General features: G+C 31.1%; 1 protein-coding gene across 3 annotated transcripts; it reads left to right on the top strand.

The window, feature by feature from the left end:
• Positions 1–4,153: 4,153 nt before the first annotated feature.
• LOC132946989 (phospholipid-transporting ATPase ID) lies at positions 4,154–18,402 on the top strand. Of its 3 annotated transcripts, XM_061017147.1 has the most exons (22): positions 4,154–4,248; positions 8,859–8,917; positions 9,099–9,311; positions 10,159–10,364; positions 11,806–11,952; positions 12,179–12,353; positions 12,501–12,712; positions 12,808–12,970; positions 13,793–13,885; positions 13,993–14,106; positions 14,184–14,361; positions 14,798–15,099; positions 15,171–15,342; positions 15,431–15,535; positions 15,849–16,035; positions 16,124–16,251; positions 16,336–16,688; positions 16,760–16,985; positions 17,057–17,160; positions 17,242–17,373; positions 17,484–17,626; positions 17,704–18,402. In XM_061017147.1, the coding sequence occupies exons 1-22, from the start codon at positions 4,230–4,232 to the stop codon at positions 17,897–17,899; spliced, it is 3,627 nt and encodes a 1,208-aa protein (XP_060873130.1). In that variant the 5' UTR covers positions 4,154–4,229; the 3' UTR covers positions 17,900–18,402. The 3 variants fall into 3 exon arrangements, with proteins under 3 accessions (XP_060873130.1, XP_060873131.1, XP_060873132.1); XM_061017148.1 differs by lacking the exon at positions 13,993–14,106; XM_061017149.1 differs by lacking the exons at positions 8,859–8,917; positions 9,099–9,311 and having other exon boundaries at positions 4,172–4,248.
• Positions 18,403–18,693: the final 291 nt, after the last annotated feature.

The following is an 18,693-nucleotide window of genomic DNA, read 5'->3' as shown; positions in this document are numbered from 1 at the left end:
TGAATGTTTATATTAGCATTTCCTATACACCATACAATTTTGAAAATATTTTGACACTTTTTGAGCTGTTTACGGGCATTTTCAGTTTTCAATTTTTTTAGTTTTTTTTTCTATAAATATCAATAAAGTTTTATCTGTTGGGCCAAAAAGTGTAAAAATTTAATACAAGACTCCTGATATATTTTTACAATAGCAGTTGAAAAATATTGAAAATACATAGGCACAGTTTTTTTTTATAAGCATTTAAAGATCAAATTTGGACAGAATTTATCAAAATCTCGAAAATTATCAACCATTGTAATTAATAAATTATAAAATGTTCAGTTTTTATAGCTAAGGATTGAAAATTTAAAACAAGATTCCATGTAAATAGATAATTCGGTTACCAAAAAATCTAAAAAATACACAAGCACAGTTTATTTGTATAGTCATTTTAAGTTCAAATTTGGACGAAATTACATAAAAACCTAGAATAACTATTTTAGTTATTTTGTTGTGATTGTATAATATTATTCGTGGGCACTTGAAACTTCTAATTTGTAATATTTTCATCGATATATTATGATGATAGTATCACGGTTTGTTGTTGATGTATAACGCGTTATATGTACCTAATGGATATTGTGATATGATTAATTTGGAATTTATTATAGGTCAATTTTTTTTTTAATACCATAGATAAGTGTATAATATGTCTTATACCTAGACTGACATATCGTCTCCACTCAGAATCGTTTTTCTTATACAATGATATATCATTGAATTCAAATTTAATACCATCCATTATACAGTGACCCACTTGTAACCTACAGTACAGCAGAGCGACATCCACTTGCCCACCTTTTTTTAGTTTTTTTTTCTATAAATATCAATAAATTTTTATTTGTTGGGTAAAAAAGCGTGAAAATTTAATATAAGGCTCCTGATATATCGTTCTAATAGCAGTTGAAAAATATTAAAAATACATAGGCACAATTTTTTTTTATAAGCATTTAAAGTTCAAATTTTGACAACATTTATCAAATTTATAAAATGTTTAACTTTTATGGCTAAGGATTGAACATTTAAAACAAGGCTCCACGTAAATAGGTTATATATAAATTACTTTATTCACAATAATATCATCAAATATACTTGGTAATATCATAGGCTGACTGACCGTTTTCGCTCAGAATCGTTTTTCTTATGCAATGATATTATATCATTGAATTCAAATTTAACACCATCCATTACAGTGACCCACTTGTAACCTACTGTACAGCAGAGCGACATCCACTTATCCTCCTTTTTAAATATTTATTTACATTTTATATTTAATATTTTTGAATTAGTCATAAATATGGAAAATTATTACTTCAAGTAAAGGTAGTTGCACTTATATATTTATACGTTATTATAACAATGAATAGGTACTAAAATTTTGAATTTATAAAACATTATAATACACTAACATGACCGTACAATAAATTCTGTCACTCACTCACTCACTCACATGGACTTTTTTACCCGTGGGTTTTTCCGGGGTCTTTTTTCCGACTACCAATGGAGCTACATAAAAGTTTTTTGTCTGTTGATTGTTAATCTATTAGATAAATTAAGTATGGACTATCTAAGAAACCAGTATCCACTATACGGTACGTATTGCTTCGCTAAAAGTCTGAACGAAAAAATCCCTATGTTGTACGGCTTTATACTTCATATATTTTAATCTTCTTAGAATTAAATTTGGATTCTTGAAGTTTAATGAAAAAGCTGGAAATCGCACAATTTACGAGTATTTTTTTTGCTTTTGATAAATGGATGAAAATCCAGTTGCAAACGAAGATTGGGCAATACTGTAATCGTAATGGGCTTATACGTTCTCGACGATGACGTTTGACTCATCCGTACTTACAATTTACATATACCTACCTATATAATATAATACGATCATTAGGTAACTACTTAATATACGACGACGTTCACATTATGCAAGGCGTAAGCATGTAAGTATAGATAATAATATGTGTGTTTGTTTTGTCACCGCCGGATGGTTCGGGAGATAAATCGCTTCCATTTCACACAGTCAATACCTAAATAATCGCATCACACTTTCAGGCATGTTGACGCTCTCGAGACTCGGTCATATACAACGGACTTATATTTTGATACAGGAACGACGTCTTATGTCCGGTGTGTAAGTACCCACCGGCTTATTCCACTACATTTTTTCTCACAAGCATCATCGTGTCGTGATGTTATTATCATCGTACATATCAGATGTCTATTGATACAAACTCAATAATAATAATAATAATAATAATAATAATAATAATAAAATGTTATCAATCAACACTATATTATATTTACACAGGTGTTGCCGAATTATCATTATTGTGTATCTACGGACCTACGGTTTATAATATTATTATGTTGTCGGGCGTCGGGACACATTCACGATCAGCGCCACACCACAGTGGGAGAAATATGAGTTCTAGCTGGTCAAAAGTAGAACGTTTTAAAAATCGTTAAAATTACAAATTTCATAGACAGGTGATATTAAATATAGCATAACCGATAACAGTTATCAGGTCTACCAGCTTGGCGGACGCCACAGCCGATGATGTCATCTGTTCAGATATTAATAATAATAGATATATTGTCTTCTGCGGAAATACGTTGTACAAACTCAAGGTATAACTTAGTACTTACTGTATAAGTAGGCACTTATTTTAATATTATATGTCTACATACGGATGATGCATACCTAAATTATGTGTCATCTACATGTCTATATTTTATCTTATCCTTATGTCCTTGTACACAATGTTTTTTGTATTATATTCTAAGTAGTGGTCATGTGACAAAGAAACGAATTTTGATAGAACCAACAAATTTCAAACACGTTTCTCATTATCTTGAATGTCCTATTTTTTTGTGTGCATTTCAAATTTACATAAATTGCGTTTTTCTCCAAACGTATGTCGATATTTTGGAAAACGTATCATAAATAATTGTTCAGTATTTTATAACTAAAAAAAAAACTTAAAATAAAAATTAAAAATTATCTAAAAACTCAAATAAAACCATCTGTATGGTCGTTTTATTGTATATTTGAATGACAGTTGTTATTAAAATTAATTTAATTTTTAAAGGTAGATTTAAAAATTGGCAGAATAAGCCTAATAGGTATCTAATATATACAGTAATAAGTAATTAGTACTTATACAAATTGTGGTACAATTTTAAAAGTGTTAAAAACAAAATCCTATTTATATCAATTTTTAAAAACGATTAATATTAAAGTTGGAAAGAAAGGTGACTTGAAAATGAATCACCGACTAGAGAGTTTAACAATTTGAAATCTATAAAATAATTTATGCAAAATAACTAATACATCGTCTAAAGAAATTAATTTAGAAACAATAAGAGAACCTTAATTTTTTTTATAATCGAAATTCACATTTTTCGTCACACAACAATAATTGAAATACTTGAAAGACATAAAAAACATCACGTGCACCTGCGTAGTAATTATTAATTAGTTTTAATTTAAATTTATATGCACACATATATTTATTTATTTTTAATTTTCAACCCTTCCTTTTTTCCCTTTACGCCGTTGACCCCGTTTTATCTGAAACAATATATTATTATAATATTATGCTTGCATAATAATAATATACGCGTGAAACATGAATAAAGACGTATTTTTCTCCACGTCTCGTTCCGCCGAAAATAAAAATAAAAAACCCACGTATCTAATTCAGCATATAGATTATCCAAAAATCGTAAACATTTTACAAAAAGAACGACTGCGTTTAATTATTTGACGTCGCGTGTAAAATCGTTACGTTTAGTTACTCATCGATTGATTTTCATATCGTATATTATACATAATAAAATACGCTTGTTATATTTGAAAATTAGTGATAAAATATATTTATAATACGGTGGTGGTTGACGAAAAAAATATTCACAACATACGCCATTGTGTGTTGTTTTTTCATATATTTATATTTTCTACAGCAGATATTAAAACAGTAATGTGTGGTTTCGACGGGTGTACGTGTGGCGGTGTGGTTGGGTGGGGGTCGAGTCGTGGAAACGGAAAGGGGTATTTTATTTTGTCAAACGCCCCCCCCCCCCCCTTTGCGTGCACTACGTTTGGGAGCGTGACAGTTCCTCGTCAGTGGGCCTCCAGTGAGTACGCGTACCGTGGACGTAAAACACCTCAATGAGACTACGGAATGATCTCGAATGCTTCAGGTAACTGACAATAACAATTTGTTACAAAAGACAATTTATTATTTCAAAGTTTTTAATTCCAACAGACATTTAGCCGTAATATTAACAAATATCACGCGGGCTAAGGTTTCGTTATTATAATATGAGTACTAGTTGCGATATTATATTACATTGATATTGAGTTGAAGTCGTGTTACCCAACTACAAAAATTACTTGCAATTTTTTTTTCTCAACGCTTTCGATTCAATATAAAATGTACACTATACAATATTATCTATATAGGTAGGTACTTACCACTATAGCTACTAATCTACTATACCTAAGCTATCGCGTTTTAGTCGTCTTAAGAATATTAAGAACTTTGAACCCAAAAAATCGTAAATATTATAAATACTGTAGGTAGCAAAACAGTTTTTTTTTTCGAATTAAAATACTTTTGCAAGATATTCGCGTAAATCGCTTTGGTGGGTAATTTTTATTATTATTTCTATAACACCAATACATACCTGTTATAATATGTTCACCAATTTCGCGGTCAGGATTTTATTAAAAACTTGATAATTAATAGTTATATTGCGCCATTTGATAAAGTATATTATTATATTGTGACCATGTGGTATTATATACACGGTTCTTATTCTTGAACACGATATCTGTAAATAATATATGTATCGGTAAGCAGTCTGTCATTATTAGATGGAAAATCGATTTGCCTTAAATACAAAATATTAAAAAAATACTACTTGTCTACTTATTTGCTAGTTTAGTTTTAGCGAAAATGAACTATTCAAATGAACGCCGATTTAATGGAATGATATAATATATTGAGCCTCGCGTCAATGTTTGTCGAATTGACAATCGTATATTTGAATAAACAAGAGCTGATATAATATTCTGCAGTTATAGTTGCTTAGTATGCCTAACCGTTTAAGTACATTTAAGTGTTGAATATATTAATTTAAATCTAATCTGAGTGCACCGTAATACCGATTAATAAAATATAATAGCCTAAAATGTTTACGACGTTACAATAAATTAAGATCGTATAAATATATATATATATGCGCAATAATTGTACTATCGTCTCTCTAAATTCACCGACAGGGTGCTACAAAATAGTATTATCGCGAACTTCAACGAATCAGTAGTAATAATAATGAAAAAAAATTAATAAATCGTACCTACCTAAAAATGATTTTTAATTATTCTAATTAGGTAACTTTCATAATATACATAGTTGTTATTTAAACAATAATGTAAATTTATATTTTACAGACTATACTATATATATATATTATATTATAACGTATTTTTATGTTGTAAGACTTTATTTACAAGACCCATATTGTAATGACACTATATTCTGTTTACTTTTAAATTATTTACAATAAATGTATGTGCATACACTAGGTACGTATTACCTCCACTAAACTTTGAAATAATAATCACATGGTAAATTCACTCGTGTTAGTAGAATTAGTACGTATTTAATGTCCCGTCACTTGACACTTCAATTGAATTATAGAGCTTTTAATAATATATATTATTTATAGGTAGTCACACAGTGCGATTACCTACATATGTATATTATATATAGTCTCTGGAATACTATTGTTTGCAGTAACTAATACAAAACTATGACAAATTATACCTATAACACTATTATTATTTATATTATTCTGAGTAGATTTATTTATCTATAGTGATAAGCGTGTGTGTTTAATTTTTAAGAGGCTTTAACTTATACATTATTACGAACAATCGAGATAATATCAAAGTATAGTCGTCATTTTTCTTTCTTGGAATTTATATCGTAATAAACCAGCTAGCTAGTGGCCGATTTTTTTTTCTTAAACCCTTGCGTGTGTGTATTTCAAAGTAAAAATGTTTATAATAAATTCTATAAGGAATATTGGACTGTTAGGCATAATATATAATATATGGGTCTACAAATAATCGGTGTTCTGATAGATTTTTAAATCCAAACGGGTTATCGACATTTTGATTTTATAATACTCACCCAAATACTACACCCCTTCTACGCTGTATCGTTTACCTAAGCCAACTTAACCTCGAAATATACAGGAGAACAAATAATATATATCTTCTCTGATATCGCAAAACGCTTGCAAATCATTGTGACTATGGTTCGTCCACCAAAACACTATAATATATATTAATATTGTAAAATAGTAAAATGTAACATCCAAAAAATCCGAATGAGTTTCATACATTGAGCGGAGGAACAAAGTTACAGCTCATTGCGTAATAATGATGTGTGTAACATAATATATCGTATTACAAAATTATACATATTTTAGATTCTGAGCGAAGCGATGAATGTATTGATTTTACAATGATGTGTCTTTTTTTTTTATTTTTGTCATCACCTTTTAGGACAGTAAAAGTGCTTGGATTTTCTTCAACTGTAACTTTTCTGATAGGAAAGTGAATCTAGTTGGTACTTTGGGGGTCAAAAGTAAAAATTTCCCAGTAGTTTTCAAAAGCGACGTGAATAACAAAAGAAAAATTAAGGAAAAACGGGAATTTTTACGCAAAATCTGTTTTCGAGAAAATCGATTTTGGTTTTTGGTGTAACTCTAAAAGAAATGACCGTAGGGACATTAAATTTTGACTGAATGTTTATAATTGCATTTCCTATACACCATAACATTAAATAAATATTTTGACTTATTTGAGCTGTTTACGGACATTGTCAATTTCCATTTTTTTTAGTATTTTTTTCTATAAATATCAATAAAATGTTATTTGTTGGTTAAAAAAGCTTGAAAATTTAATAGAAGGCTCCTAGGTTAATGTTTTAAAGGTGGATGAAAAAAATTAAAAATCTTTAGTCACAGTTTTTATTTATAAGCATTTAAAGTTCAAATTTTGACAAAATACGGAAAAATCATGAAAATTAGCAAATTATTTTGAGTTGAGAATTCATAAAAATTTTTCTTTTTAAATCTAAGATTTTAAAATCTAATATAAAATTACCCATAAGTTTGTCTACCTTTATCAAAAAAAAAAATGTCTACAAAAAACATAAATTACATTTTTATGAGCGTCTGAAATTTATATTTTTACATCATTTATCAAATTTATAATTTATTAATTATTTTGTAGTTAAAAATGTATAAAATGCTTAACTTTTATGGCTAAGGATTGAAAATTTAAAACAAGGCTCCACGTAAATAGATTATATATAAATTACTTTATTTACAATAATATCATCAAATATACTTGGTAATATCATAGGCTGACTGACCGTTTTCGCTCAGAATCGTTTTTCTTATACAATGATATTATATCATTGAATTCAAATTTAACACCATCTATTACAGTGACCCACTTGTAACCTACTGTACAGCAGAGCGACATCCACTTACCCACCTTTTTTTAATTTTATGTACGAGTGTATTAGGTACACTTTTTAAGTATTGGTATAGCTTCTCTATAGAGTCTATACAGATTGTACATATACTTTTAGAGGTAATTATTATTTTTTTCCAGTATAGTTTCTAAATAATTGTTACCTAATCACTGAATTGAGACGAGCACTGATCGAAGATAACTTTTAACATAGTTTACGTCAAAATAGTTTTTTTATGTAGGTACTTTAAATATATAAATATAAACGATAAATATATTTGAATTTGTGTTATTAGGACTCAGATTTCGATTAATTTGCATATTTTTTCTGGAAGGTTTGACCCGATGCTTTCCAAGATACAAAACATTTATTATAAGACTAGTAGGTACACACTATATGACAATAACGAACTTTTTTTGCATTTTCAAGATTTTTGACTTTTAAGGACATTTTAAAACATTTTAGGGCAATTTTAATTTTTTAACCTATTTTTAGCTGATATATTACGAGAAAAAATTTAAATATAATATTTAAATACACATTTAGTAGTAAAACAATATTAATTAATCTGATTTTTAAATAAAAGTATTCACAAATGTATCTTAATGTCACAGCTGAAATGCCAATAATTAGACAACGACCAATTATATAAATAGCCGATCATGATAATTTTCTTATCGTACAATAAAATTGTTTTGGTGGTGCGCGTGGCCATGCTGATTGGTTGGCCATTTTTAAAAGTTTTTAGGCCATAAGTGCATTTTAGTGCATTTTAGTTATCATAATTCATGATAGTATATTAATTTACAGAGTGATTGACTAAGCATGCTCACTCAAATTTTTTCCTTTAATAATTAATTTATTAAAAATTTGATTTTTGGAATTTTTAAATATACTTATATTATATTATATACTTATATTTTATAAGTATACTTAAATATTTTCAAATTCTTGAGATTTTTTGTGCTACTAAAGGAATGTTCTGTAAACTGTGGATTGTGGAGATACAAACTTCTATTCCTCGAAACCCCCCATTTTTGTTGTAAATTACCTATTTATTGGATAATTTGAATGTGAATTCGAAACCAAAGTTTATCTAATTAATTCTTAGTGAAGATTTGTAAAATATTTAGTACATTTATTTATTTATTAGATCATTACGACTTTGTTCCCTTAACTATCCACTATTCTTAGTATCTATCGATATCACTTGTGTTTGTTTTTGTTTTTATTAATTGATGTAATATTTTTTAGAAAAAGAACGCTTTATCAAAGCAAACGATTCGACTTACAACGCTCAGTTCAATTATGCGGTAGGTCTTTATAGACATATTATTATTGTTTTCACATACTGTTATAATTGATATACCTATGTACCTATATGTATCTATTACTCCGTTATACCGGTATACTTGAGACCTGAGTGAACTAAAAATGTATGATGTATGCGTCACAGAGTAATATGATTGTTTCTTTTTTTGGACATTTCCCTAGACAAATTACATAAAAACATCGAAGTACAGCTTGTTGACGTTCCTGCCACTGAATTTATTCGAACAATTTCAGCGGCTAGCCAATTTCTACTTCCTGTGCCTAATGATGTTGCAGATGATTTCGATTATATCATCATTGACACCCATAACCACTTCGATACCACTGGTCGGCGTGCTAACGATCACTGCCATCAAAGACGCCTACGACGATTATGTACGTATGGACTTGTAACACTATAAACTAGGTATTGTAAATTTCAGAATGTCAACAATTTTCGATGCATTAATTAGTCTTCGTTACTTAGATTTCGTAACGAGGCTGTTAATTCAATGCACTATGGTCTCAGACAAACCGTTAAATACTTAAAATTTAAATTAGAGCGTTCACTCAATGTGATATTACACTCACAATGATTTACGAAAAAAATAATATTGTTTTCTAATTAGCTGAATTTTGTGGTTAGGAAGTAAATTCGGTGTACAGAAAGTAGAATCCAACCCTTGTTAAGTTATATGTTAAATCAGTTCCCACTTACCATCAGTTCACGAATACAATAACCTAGAATCACTTCACCATAGGTAATATATATTACAAAATATCATACATAATAATATTGTCATCTTTATACATCAAATGTTGGCAAAATATGCATACAATTAATAAACTCTTATTCATTTTTTAATACAGTTTTAAAATATCAATGAATAATAAAATTATGAAAATATTTTAAACATACCTACGTACCCTACCTTTGTTTACATATTATAAAAATAATAAAAATATAACTTTTACAAGAAATAACATAATTTATATTAATCTTGCTTAAAAGTTAAAACTCATACAAGGCAACAAAATAACATGCAGACGAACCTTAACCAAACGAATAAATCAAATCTTTAATCTTAGTATTAAATGCCATATATACCAACTGTAACGATACGATATATACGATATGGCTTCTGTAAATGATTCTATGAAGTTCAACCGATACAGGGGGTTTGAGAGAAAATCAAATAAACGACCAAATTTGAACATTTCAAATTAATTATGTTGTATGTAGCAAAGGCATGTCAGCGACGACCAAGTGAACAACCGCATATCGAAGACTGTCAGAAACGGCCATGTAGTGAACGTGAAATGGAAGGATGTGCACGTGGGGGACGTGATTTTAATGGAAGACGGGCAGTTCGTAGCCGCCGACGTATTGCTACTGTCTACGAGCGAGCCAAGTGGTCTGTGTTTCATAGAAACTGCAGAATTGGACGGGTACGGTATATTATGGTCATATCCACAAAATATCGTCTATAAATATTAAGGGTGGCACTAAGGGTTTGCACTAAATGTGAAGTGTACTACAAGTGAGTGGTCTTTTAAAATATGTTCCTATTAGATTTTTATCCGTATCAAATACGTATATCCTTACCTGCTACGCATACTATAAGTTGGTTGCAATGAGATATGAGTCTATAGAGGTATTTTCTTCGGTGTTGAAAAACGGGGCGTATGTATATTTCTCCTGTAACTATATTTGTACATGATGATAGATGTCCGATTTGTTTACATATAAAGCAGGTATAACTGTATCATCAGTTAGGAATACCCTAAAGTTGGTTTTGTTGAGATTAATAACTAAATTCCTCCCGAGACGGGGGAAGTTTGTCGTAGTCTTCGGGATTTATATAAACTTGTCTTTGAAAACTTGTTATATATTTAAATATGTGCAAGTTTACTTGAGTTGAACCCGGCTTTGATAAATATTATATGTTATGTGGTACAGCTACTCAACTCATTTTACGCTGTGCTAATTGTGTTGTGTGGGATACTAGGGTACACATTAGAAAGAATAATCCGTAATCCGTTTTGAAGGATTTATGAATTTTCTAATGGTAATTGTGTATTTGTTTATCAAAATATTTTGATACAGTCTAACAATATTGTCAGCTAATGTATTGCGAGAAAATTAATTATTGCTAATTTATGCAAAAAAAGTACAAAAACGGTCATTAGAAATGCGGGACGCTGAAATTACGTTAGGCGGTCCAATTAGTTTGTTGATAGCGATAACGCAATCGATTTGCTTAATACCTTCGATAATGGGAGTATGATTATAGCCTGGTCCATATTGGGAAAATTAATGGTAGCTGTGGTTTCTGCGAAGCTATTGGAGTTAGTTGCTGGGTTATTACAAGTGTTGGTGTTTGTAGAATTAATGAATTCTGGCTGTTTGATATATTATTTTGCATGTTAGGGATTGATTTATTAGTAGTTTTGTTCGATTCTAAGAGTCTTTGATTGACAGACATTTTGGGGTTGGTTGGAATCATGTTGTTATTGTGGTTATTCGAATGTAAAATACGCAGGTGCGTATTAGCCGCTCCGGGCGTTTGGCTCATTGGTTTTGGTGTTCGTACTTAGTGCGTTAAATATTATATAACTATAGAAAATATAATAATTGTAATTACCTGTTATATAAAACTCGTACTATTCGCTATTAAAAGCTATAAATGCGGGTGCGATAAAATATGGTACATGTTGCTTAGACAGAGGTCAAACACGAACTGTTATAACTTTTATAACCTTACAATTTACATGTACATAATGATGGTCTTAAATCCACATGGAAAACAGAGTTATTAATTATTATTAATCGTGCGAAAAAAACGTGATCATCATAATATTTTGTATTCATGTTTTTCCTGTTATCCAGTGAAACCAACCTCAAGTGTCGGCAGTGTTTGGCCGAAGTGGCGGATCTTGCACACGAAGTGACGGACTTTGACGGCTTCATTCGGTGCGAAACCCCAAACAATTTGCTCAATAAATTTCACGGTGTTTTACAGTGGAATAAAAAAGAGTGAGTGTCTATGTACAATACAATTTGGAAATAGGATGGAAACATGCAACTTGATTTTATAAATAGTAAATTTTTACGAAAGTTGTAATGTTTTTTTAAATAAAGATTACGATTTTTTGCTTATACACGTATTTAAAACTCACCGAGTTTAATATTTCTTACACAATATTGCTGTCCATATTCTACGCAAAGATGATGATGTCACTGTCATACTTTTGTGTTTCAGATTGATTTTAAACAACGATCATATTATCCTAAGAGGATGTGTACTAAGAAACACGGAATGGTGTTACGGGATGGTGATTTTTGCCGGGAGGGAAACGAAACTCATGCAAAATTCAGGAAAGTCAAAATTCAAGCGGACCAATATTGATCGGCTGCTCAACTTTCTCATCATCGGGGTAAAAAAACAGTATACGCCTACATACCTAAATAATATTACATGTACATTGAACATAATACGTATAATATAATGTAATATTATATACGTTGTTTATTGTTCCGTTATATATAATTAAATATTGTTCGTTTTCGTCGTTTTCCCGCAGATCGTATTGTTCCTATTTTTACTCTGCCTGTCTTGTATGATCGGATCTGTCTTCTGGGAGTACAAAACCGGTTGGTATTTCCAGACGTATTTACCCTGGGACTCACTGGTGCCGTCCGACAAGATAGCCGGATCGATTACTATAGGGACTTTGGTGTTTTTTTCGTACGCCATCGTTCTCAACACATTAGTGCCAATTTCTTTATATGTGAGGTGTGTATAATTTATTGTAAACATTTCTGTTTACTTTCGATAAGTATCGTACACGAAGTACCACGGTTGTAATTCCGTTCCGTTTTATTTTACAGCGTCGAAGTAGTGCGTTTCGTGCAGAGCTTTTTTATAAACTGGGATGAAAAAATGTATGATAAACAGTCTGGTACCGCAGCTAAAGCTAGGACTACGTCACTGAACGAAGAACTCGGACAGATTCAGTATATATTTTCAGACAAGACTGGTACTATGACCAAGGTGAAGTTTGTTCAACACGTGATATAAATTATACTATTATAGATGGTTATATTAAATCTGAGCGCACGATAGTGTTCCGGCCACTCCGGAAATATCAGTGTATATTAACACGAACGGCGTAACCCGGTTTTTCTAACCCTGATATCTCCATTTCCTCTCAAGATGGATTTTTGAAATATTATTACTTACCTTAATACACAAATACACTGATGTGCAATAAATCTCTTTATTTTATTGATTATCACTTGGCCAGTTTGAAAGAAAAATAACCAGAACCAGTGGATGATTGTCACTGATTGAAATCTATTTCAGTTGGTTGTCAACGCCAAGAGACAAAATCAGAAGAAACTAGCCAAGTGATTAGCAACACAATTTAAAGACATTTTTACGGATGAATGTTTTGTGTATTAAGGTTATTTACTAAAGAAAGAGCATGTCACTACTTTGATAAGTAAACTTTTTTAGAAATACTATTTTAGGTCTGAGACTATTGGTCCTTGTTTTATGGTCAGGGTCTTGTTGGTTTCATATCAATCGATATACAAAACCCCAAGGCGTTTTATTTCTTCTGTAAAACTTTTTTTTACTAATTTATTCAAATTTTTTTCTTTTAAATTATAATTTGTTCTGTTGTATGATGAGGATGTTAAAAAAAATTGTTATGATTTTATTAATATTTTAATAATATAAATCATCGTTTGTTGTCAAAATTCTTTGTTAGTATATAGTTATATTGAAAACCAGATTTTAAAATATAATAATAATATAATCATAAAACCTGCAATAATTCGGTGTCTCATATTTTTCAAACTTTTTTTTTAGAACATCATGACGTTTAACAAGTGTTCAATAAACGGTATTGTTTACGGTGATCAGAACGAAATCCACTATGGAAAATCTGATGACGTTATAAAGGTATAATATTTGTCGTTAATTCTGACAATAATTGTTCACATTAAGTATCGTCTACTGTTACTGTCCGAGCTTTCTGTGTTTGTATATTATTTGTGTTCGTCCATTAGACGTACATGGACAAACAGACGCCTTCCGCAGTCATCAGGAGTTACAATAATACGCACTACAACAAAGTAGATCAAGGTGTCAGAAGAGTAACTATAAATTCTACGTTGCACTTGGTATTGATGTCACTACTTAGAGCGTGGTAACACATTGAAGGGTTCATTTTTATTAAGCGAGCTGATTTTTCAAACAGGTTGGACCACCTCCGGTAGATTTTTCGTGGAATCCTCAGTACGAATCCGACTTCCTATGGTATGATCAGAGTCTAGTAGACGCCGCACGGCAATTAAATAACGAAACCGAAAGCACAGTGGTTACATTTTTTGAAATATTGGCCTTATGCCATACGGTCATGCCTAGCTGGAAAAACGGTGAGTTTTTTGAGTCTAGGACAAAATGGCGAAAATAAAAAAAGCAAATATTTAATTATTATTAAATCATAATTACACGTGTATACATTAACAATATTATTATAAACTTAATATTTGCACGTATAGTAAAGTCATAGGTAAACCTATAATAAATTAGTATTTATTTTAAATAATGCATATACAATTAAAACAATCTATTGATAGTCATCTCTACTATGCATATTATTAAACCTAAATAGGTATTATTCGAATAATCAAATAATAACTGTATGATCGCTGTTTTTCTCTTCGATATTTTTACCTGCAAACATTTAGTTCTTTTATTTTAAACGCCCATAATGATTAATTTTATGTTTACTAGGGAAACCGGTCAAACGTTTTCCATAGCACAAATGTCTTACCCAAGTTTATCTATGACTGTTTAATGGTTGTATAGGAATTTTAAAATATCAAGCTCAATCGCCCGACGAGTCAGCACTTGTTTCGGCGGCTAGAAACTTCGGTGTCGTCTTCATAGAGCGAACCCCGAACAGCGTGACGATCGAGATCATGGGCGAAATCAAAGTGTACGAACTCTTATGTATTTTGGATTTCAACAACACCAGGCGCCGCATGTCCGTGGTGTTCAGGGAAAACAGTAAAATACGTCTCTACTGCAAAGGGGCCGATAGTGTGATATTCAACCGCCTGGAACCGGGAAACGACGAATACAAAGCTACGGCCTTGCAACATTTGAATGTGAGTAGTCCGATTATTGTAATACGATGGCTTTTGCAAACGTTGTCACGGCAACGACAGCGTGTTGGTAGGAATTTGCAGGTGACGGACTACGTACGCTTTGCTGCGCGGTCAGGGATATTGACGATGAGTTTTTTGATTCGTGGAAACACAAGTACATGGATGCTGCCGCGGCCCGGACCGACAGAGAGGAGAAGCTCGACAACGTCTACGACGAAATAGAAACACATCTGAGATTAATCGGTAAAAAACAACAAAAAAAAATCGAAGACCTACGCGTCGGCCAAGCATCGTTTTGAAACGTATCTAACCAGTTTGTCGTCAACTGTAGGTATCACGGCTATCGAAGACAAGTTACAGGATGCCGTCCCTAAGACTATATCTAACTTGCTCATGGCGGGAATATATATTTGGATGCTCACTGGAGACAAACAAGGTACGGCAACACATGATTAACAAAATGTGCAAAATAAAATAATTTTAACTATGGTCAACGGTTTACTTTATCGGTCCATCTACCTATCGTAAGTCAAGCATGAGTTTGAAGTAGAGAGTATTAAATACAATAAATTATAATAAATCAAATTAGGTGTACCTAACTTAATTTTATCAAATATTGTTGTAATTATAAAAAGTTAATTAAATTAACGCATAATATATTATTAAAAACACGTATGATATACAAATAAATATAAATTCAAATGTTATTTAAAATTATTCGTTTAAAAATGATGTGTCATTGGTTCCAGAAACCGCCATAAATATTGGGTACTCTTGTCAACTACTAAACGACGAAATGGAACTATGGATAGTTGACGGCAACACTCAAGACCAAGTGGAATATCAGCTCGACCAGTGTAACAATTCGCTTTTGGGCGTTTCGGAACAACGTCGATCGGAAAGAAATAGTATGGCTACGAGTGTCGTACGATTTAGGTTTGTAGTCTGTAGAATTATAATATGTTGTAATATTATTCGTGGAACAGAATCATTTATTGCGATTTTAAAACAATATCCATTATAGCGAACCCGATGACGTTGAAATGCAAGATAATGAGGAGCGTGTGTACGCTTTAGTCATCAACGGCCATTCACTGGTTCATGCGCTGCACACTGAGCTCGAGTATAAATTTGTGGAACTGTGCACAAAGTGTGAGTACCTAAAGGGCACATAATATTTTCATTACCACCAGGAGATGACCGAAAATGTAATAATTTGAAACACGTATTTAATAGGTAAAGCGGTAATTTGCTGTCGTGTAACGCCTCTTCAAAAAGCAATGGTGGTGCAGCTCATTAAAAAATATAAGAAAGCCGTGACCTTGGCAATCGGCGATGGTGCTAACGACGTGTCAATGATAAAAGAAGCTCACATAGGTGTGGGAATCACTGGCCAGGAGGGAAATCAGGCGACACTGGCATCCGACTATTCTCTAGGACAGTTTCGATTCTTGGAACGATTGCTTCTGGTCCACGGCAGGTGGTCGTACTATAGAATGTGCAAATTCTTGCGTTATTTCTTCTACAAAAACTTGGCATTTACTCTTTGTCATATTTGGTTCGGATTCTTTTGCGGTTTCAGCGCTCAGGTATTTTTATCGGAAAAATAATAAACGGTATTTTTCGTACGTTTGCTTATTATTTTATGTTTTTCTTGCAGACGATTTTCGATCCTTTTTACATATCCGTTTATAATATGTTTTACACCGCACTGCCAGTACTGGCAATCGGGGCTCTGGACCAGGACGTCAATGATTCAAAAAGTATCATGTACCCAAAACTCTACACTCCAGGAATCCAAAATATATTTTTCAACACTAAAGAGTTTTTTAAGTGCGTGGCTCTGGGAACGTACGCTTCGCTAGTGATATTTTTTGTACCTTATGGTATTTACATTATCTTCTTATGAATGATTTATAGGTAGTGATTTAATTTTAACAAAATAATTTTTTCTCAGGTGCCTATTTTTATGGCATGACCTCGAACGGATTGAATGTTTTAGATCATATGTACATGGCAGAAGTCGTTGCAATGATTCTGGTCACTGTAATGACCGTACAGGTAAATCATTTTTTTTGAATAAAAACGGTTTGTGGTGTATAATTATTAATTACATACGATGATTAATATACTATTATGTAGGTAGCTTTTGATACATCATACTGGACTGTAATTAACCATATCGTTATCTGGGGATCTTTGGCACTATTCTTCGTTGCTGAATGGATTTATAACTATCTCATCGGAGGAATCTACGTAGGATCTTTGGCAATGGTAAATGTATAGTAACTGAATTTGATTTGTAGTTCGTTATTATATATTTTTAATATTATATGATAATGTATCGAGTATAAGTTTTAAATGGTTTATATGTACTATATTAGGCAATGCAACAACCAACATTTTGGTTGGTGACATTACTCGTTGTGGTTGTGATTGTGAGTCCTGTGGTTGCTTGGCGTTTGTATTTTCTGGAAACGAGGCCTGTTCTTACCGATAAACTCCGATTGAAGCAACTGAGGCAACCGTAAACCAAACTATTACCAAATATTATCAGATATTTTATCAGACATAAAAATATTGATAAATGTGATATTATTTTAGGAGGAAAGTATCGGGAACTGGAACGAGATCGATGTCAGTGAGGCACAAGCGACGTTCGATTAGGTCAGGGTATGCTTTCGCTCATCAAGAAGGATTTGGGCGACTGATTACTAGTGGAAAAATAATGAGAACGCCAAGGAATAGCGAAACGTTTATTGATCGAAAAAATTCAAATATATCTGATGTTACTGTATAACGTTAAAAGTACAATTTTTTTTTCAACTTAATATTATTCTTATAAATAGAAAAGTGTATATTTTATTGTTTTATTATCATATTATATACAATTTTTAAATATTTACAAATTATATATGATTGTATTAAAAATTTGGTATATAAACTCTCTCAAACTAGTCAACCATAAAACTGTATACCAAAAATTAAGAATAATTTGATATGATTACATTTTTACCATAATATGTGATAAACATTTAAATTAAGCTTTTTAGTTTTAATATAAATATAATATACTTATACAGTTTGTGTCATTGTTACCAGAATGTTATTGTTAGGTATTTTATAAAAAAGTAACTATAAAATACAATTCTACATTTTTGTTTAAATGTTATCGCAATTATTACATCAAAAGATAATATGGAAAATTGCATTTTAGAAATTTATGATGAGTGATGACCATATTATAATGTCAATTGTATAATTTAAGGTGTTTTTTAGAAATATATAATGTTTTGACTATTATTATTATTATTTTAACCTACTTATACCTATCAGTCATTATAGTGTTAACTATTTCTCTACAAGTGTAAGGCAGGGGATTTCGTAATTTAGTCATGTGGGTGCTACGAGTAAATCGATTAAAATGTTGACTGTGATCATAATATCACGAAAAACCAATTTAAACTTTAAGGTTATTAGGAATGTGTTGAATCTATATTCTTCAGAATTATACGAATCTTGATTTGTAATCTAGCTCTAACTAAAATGAAATAGGTACATTTGAATCAGAAAAAATCAATATATTTTTTTGTA

The sequence above is a fragment of the Metopolophium dirhodum genome, chromosome 6 (genome assembly GCF_019925205.1).
Source record: "Metopolophium dirhodum isolate CAU chromosome 6, ASM1992520v1, whole genome shotgun sequence".
Lineage (NCBI taxonomy): Eukaryota > Metazoa > Arthropoda > Insecta > Hemiptera > Aphididae > Metopolophium > Metopolophium dirhodum.
This window is presented reverse-complemented; position numbering and strand designations above follow the sequence as displayed.

What these genes read in the sequence shown, in the direction of transcription:
- LOC132946989 (XM_061017147.1), top strand. An exon ending in AAGACGCCTACGACGATTAT is followed by an intron (nt 9,312 to 10,158) that starts GTACGTATGGAC and finishes TGTTGTATGTAG; the next exon opens with CAAAGGCATGTCAGCGACGA. An exon ending in AATCTGATGACGTTATAAAG is followed by an intron (nt 13,886 to 13,992) that starts GTATAATATTTG and finishes TTCGTCCATTAG; the next exon opens with ACGTACATGGACAAACAGAC.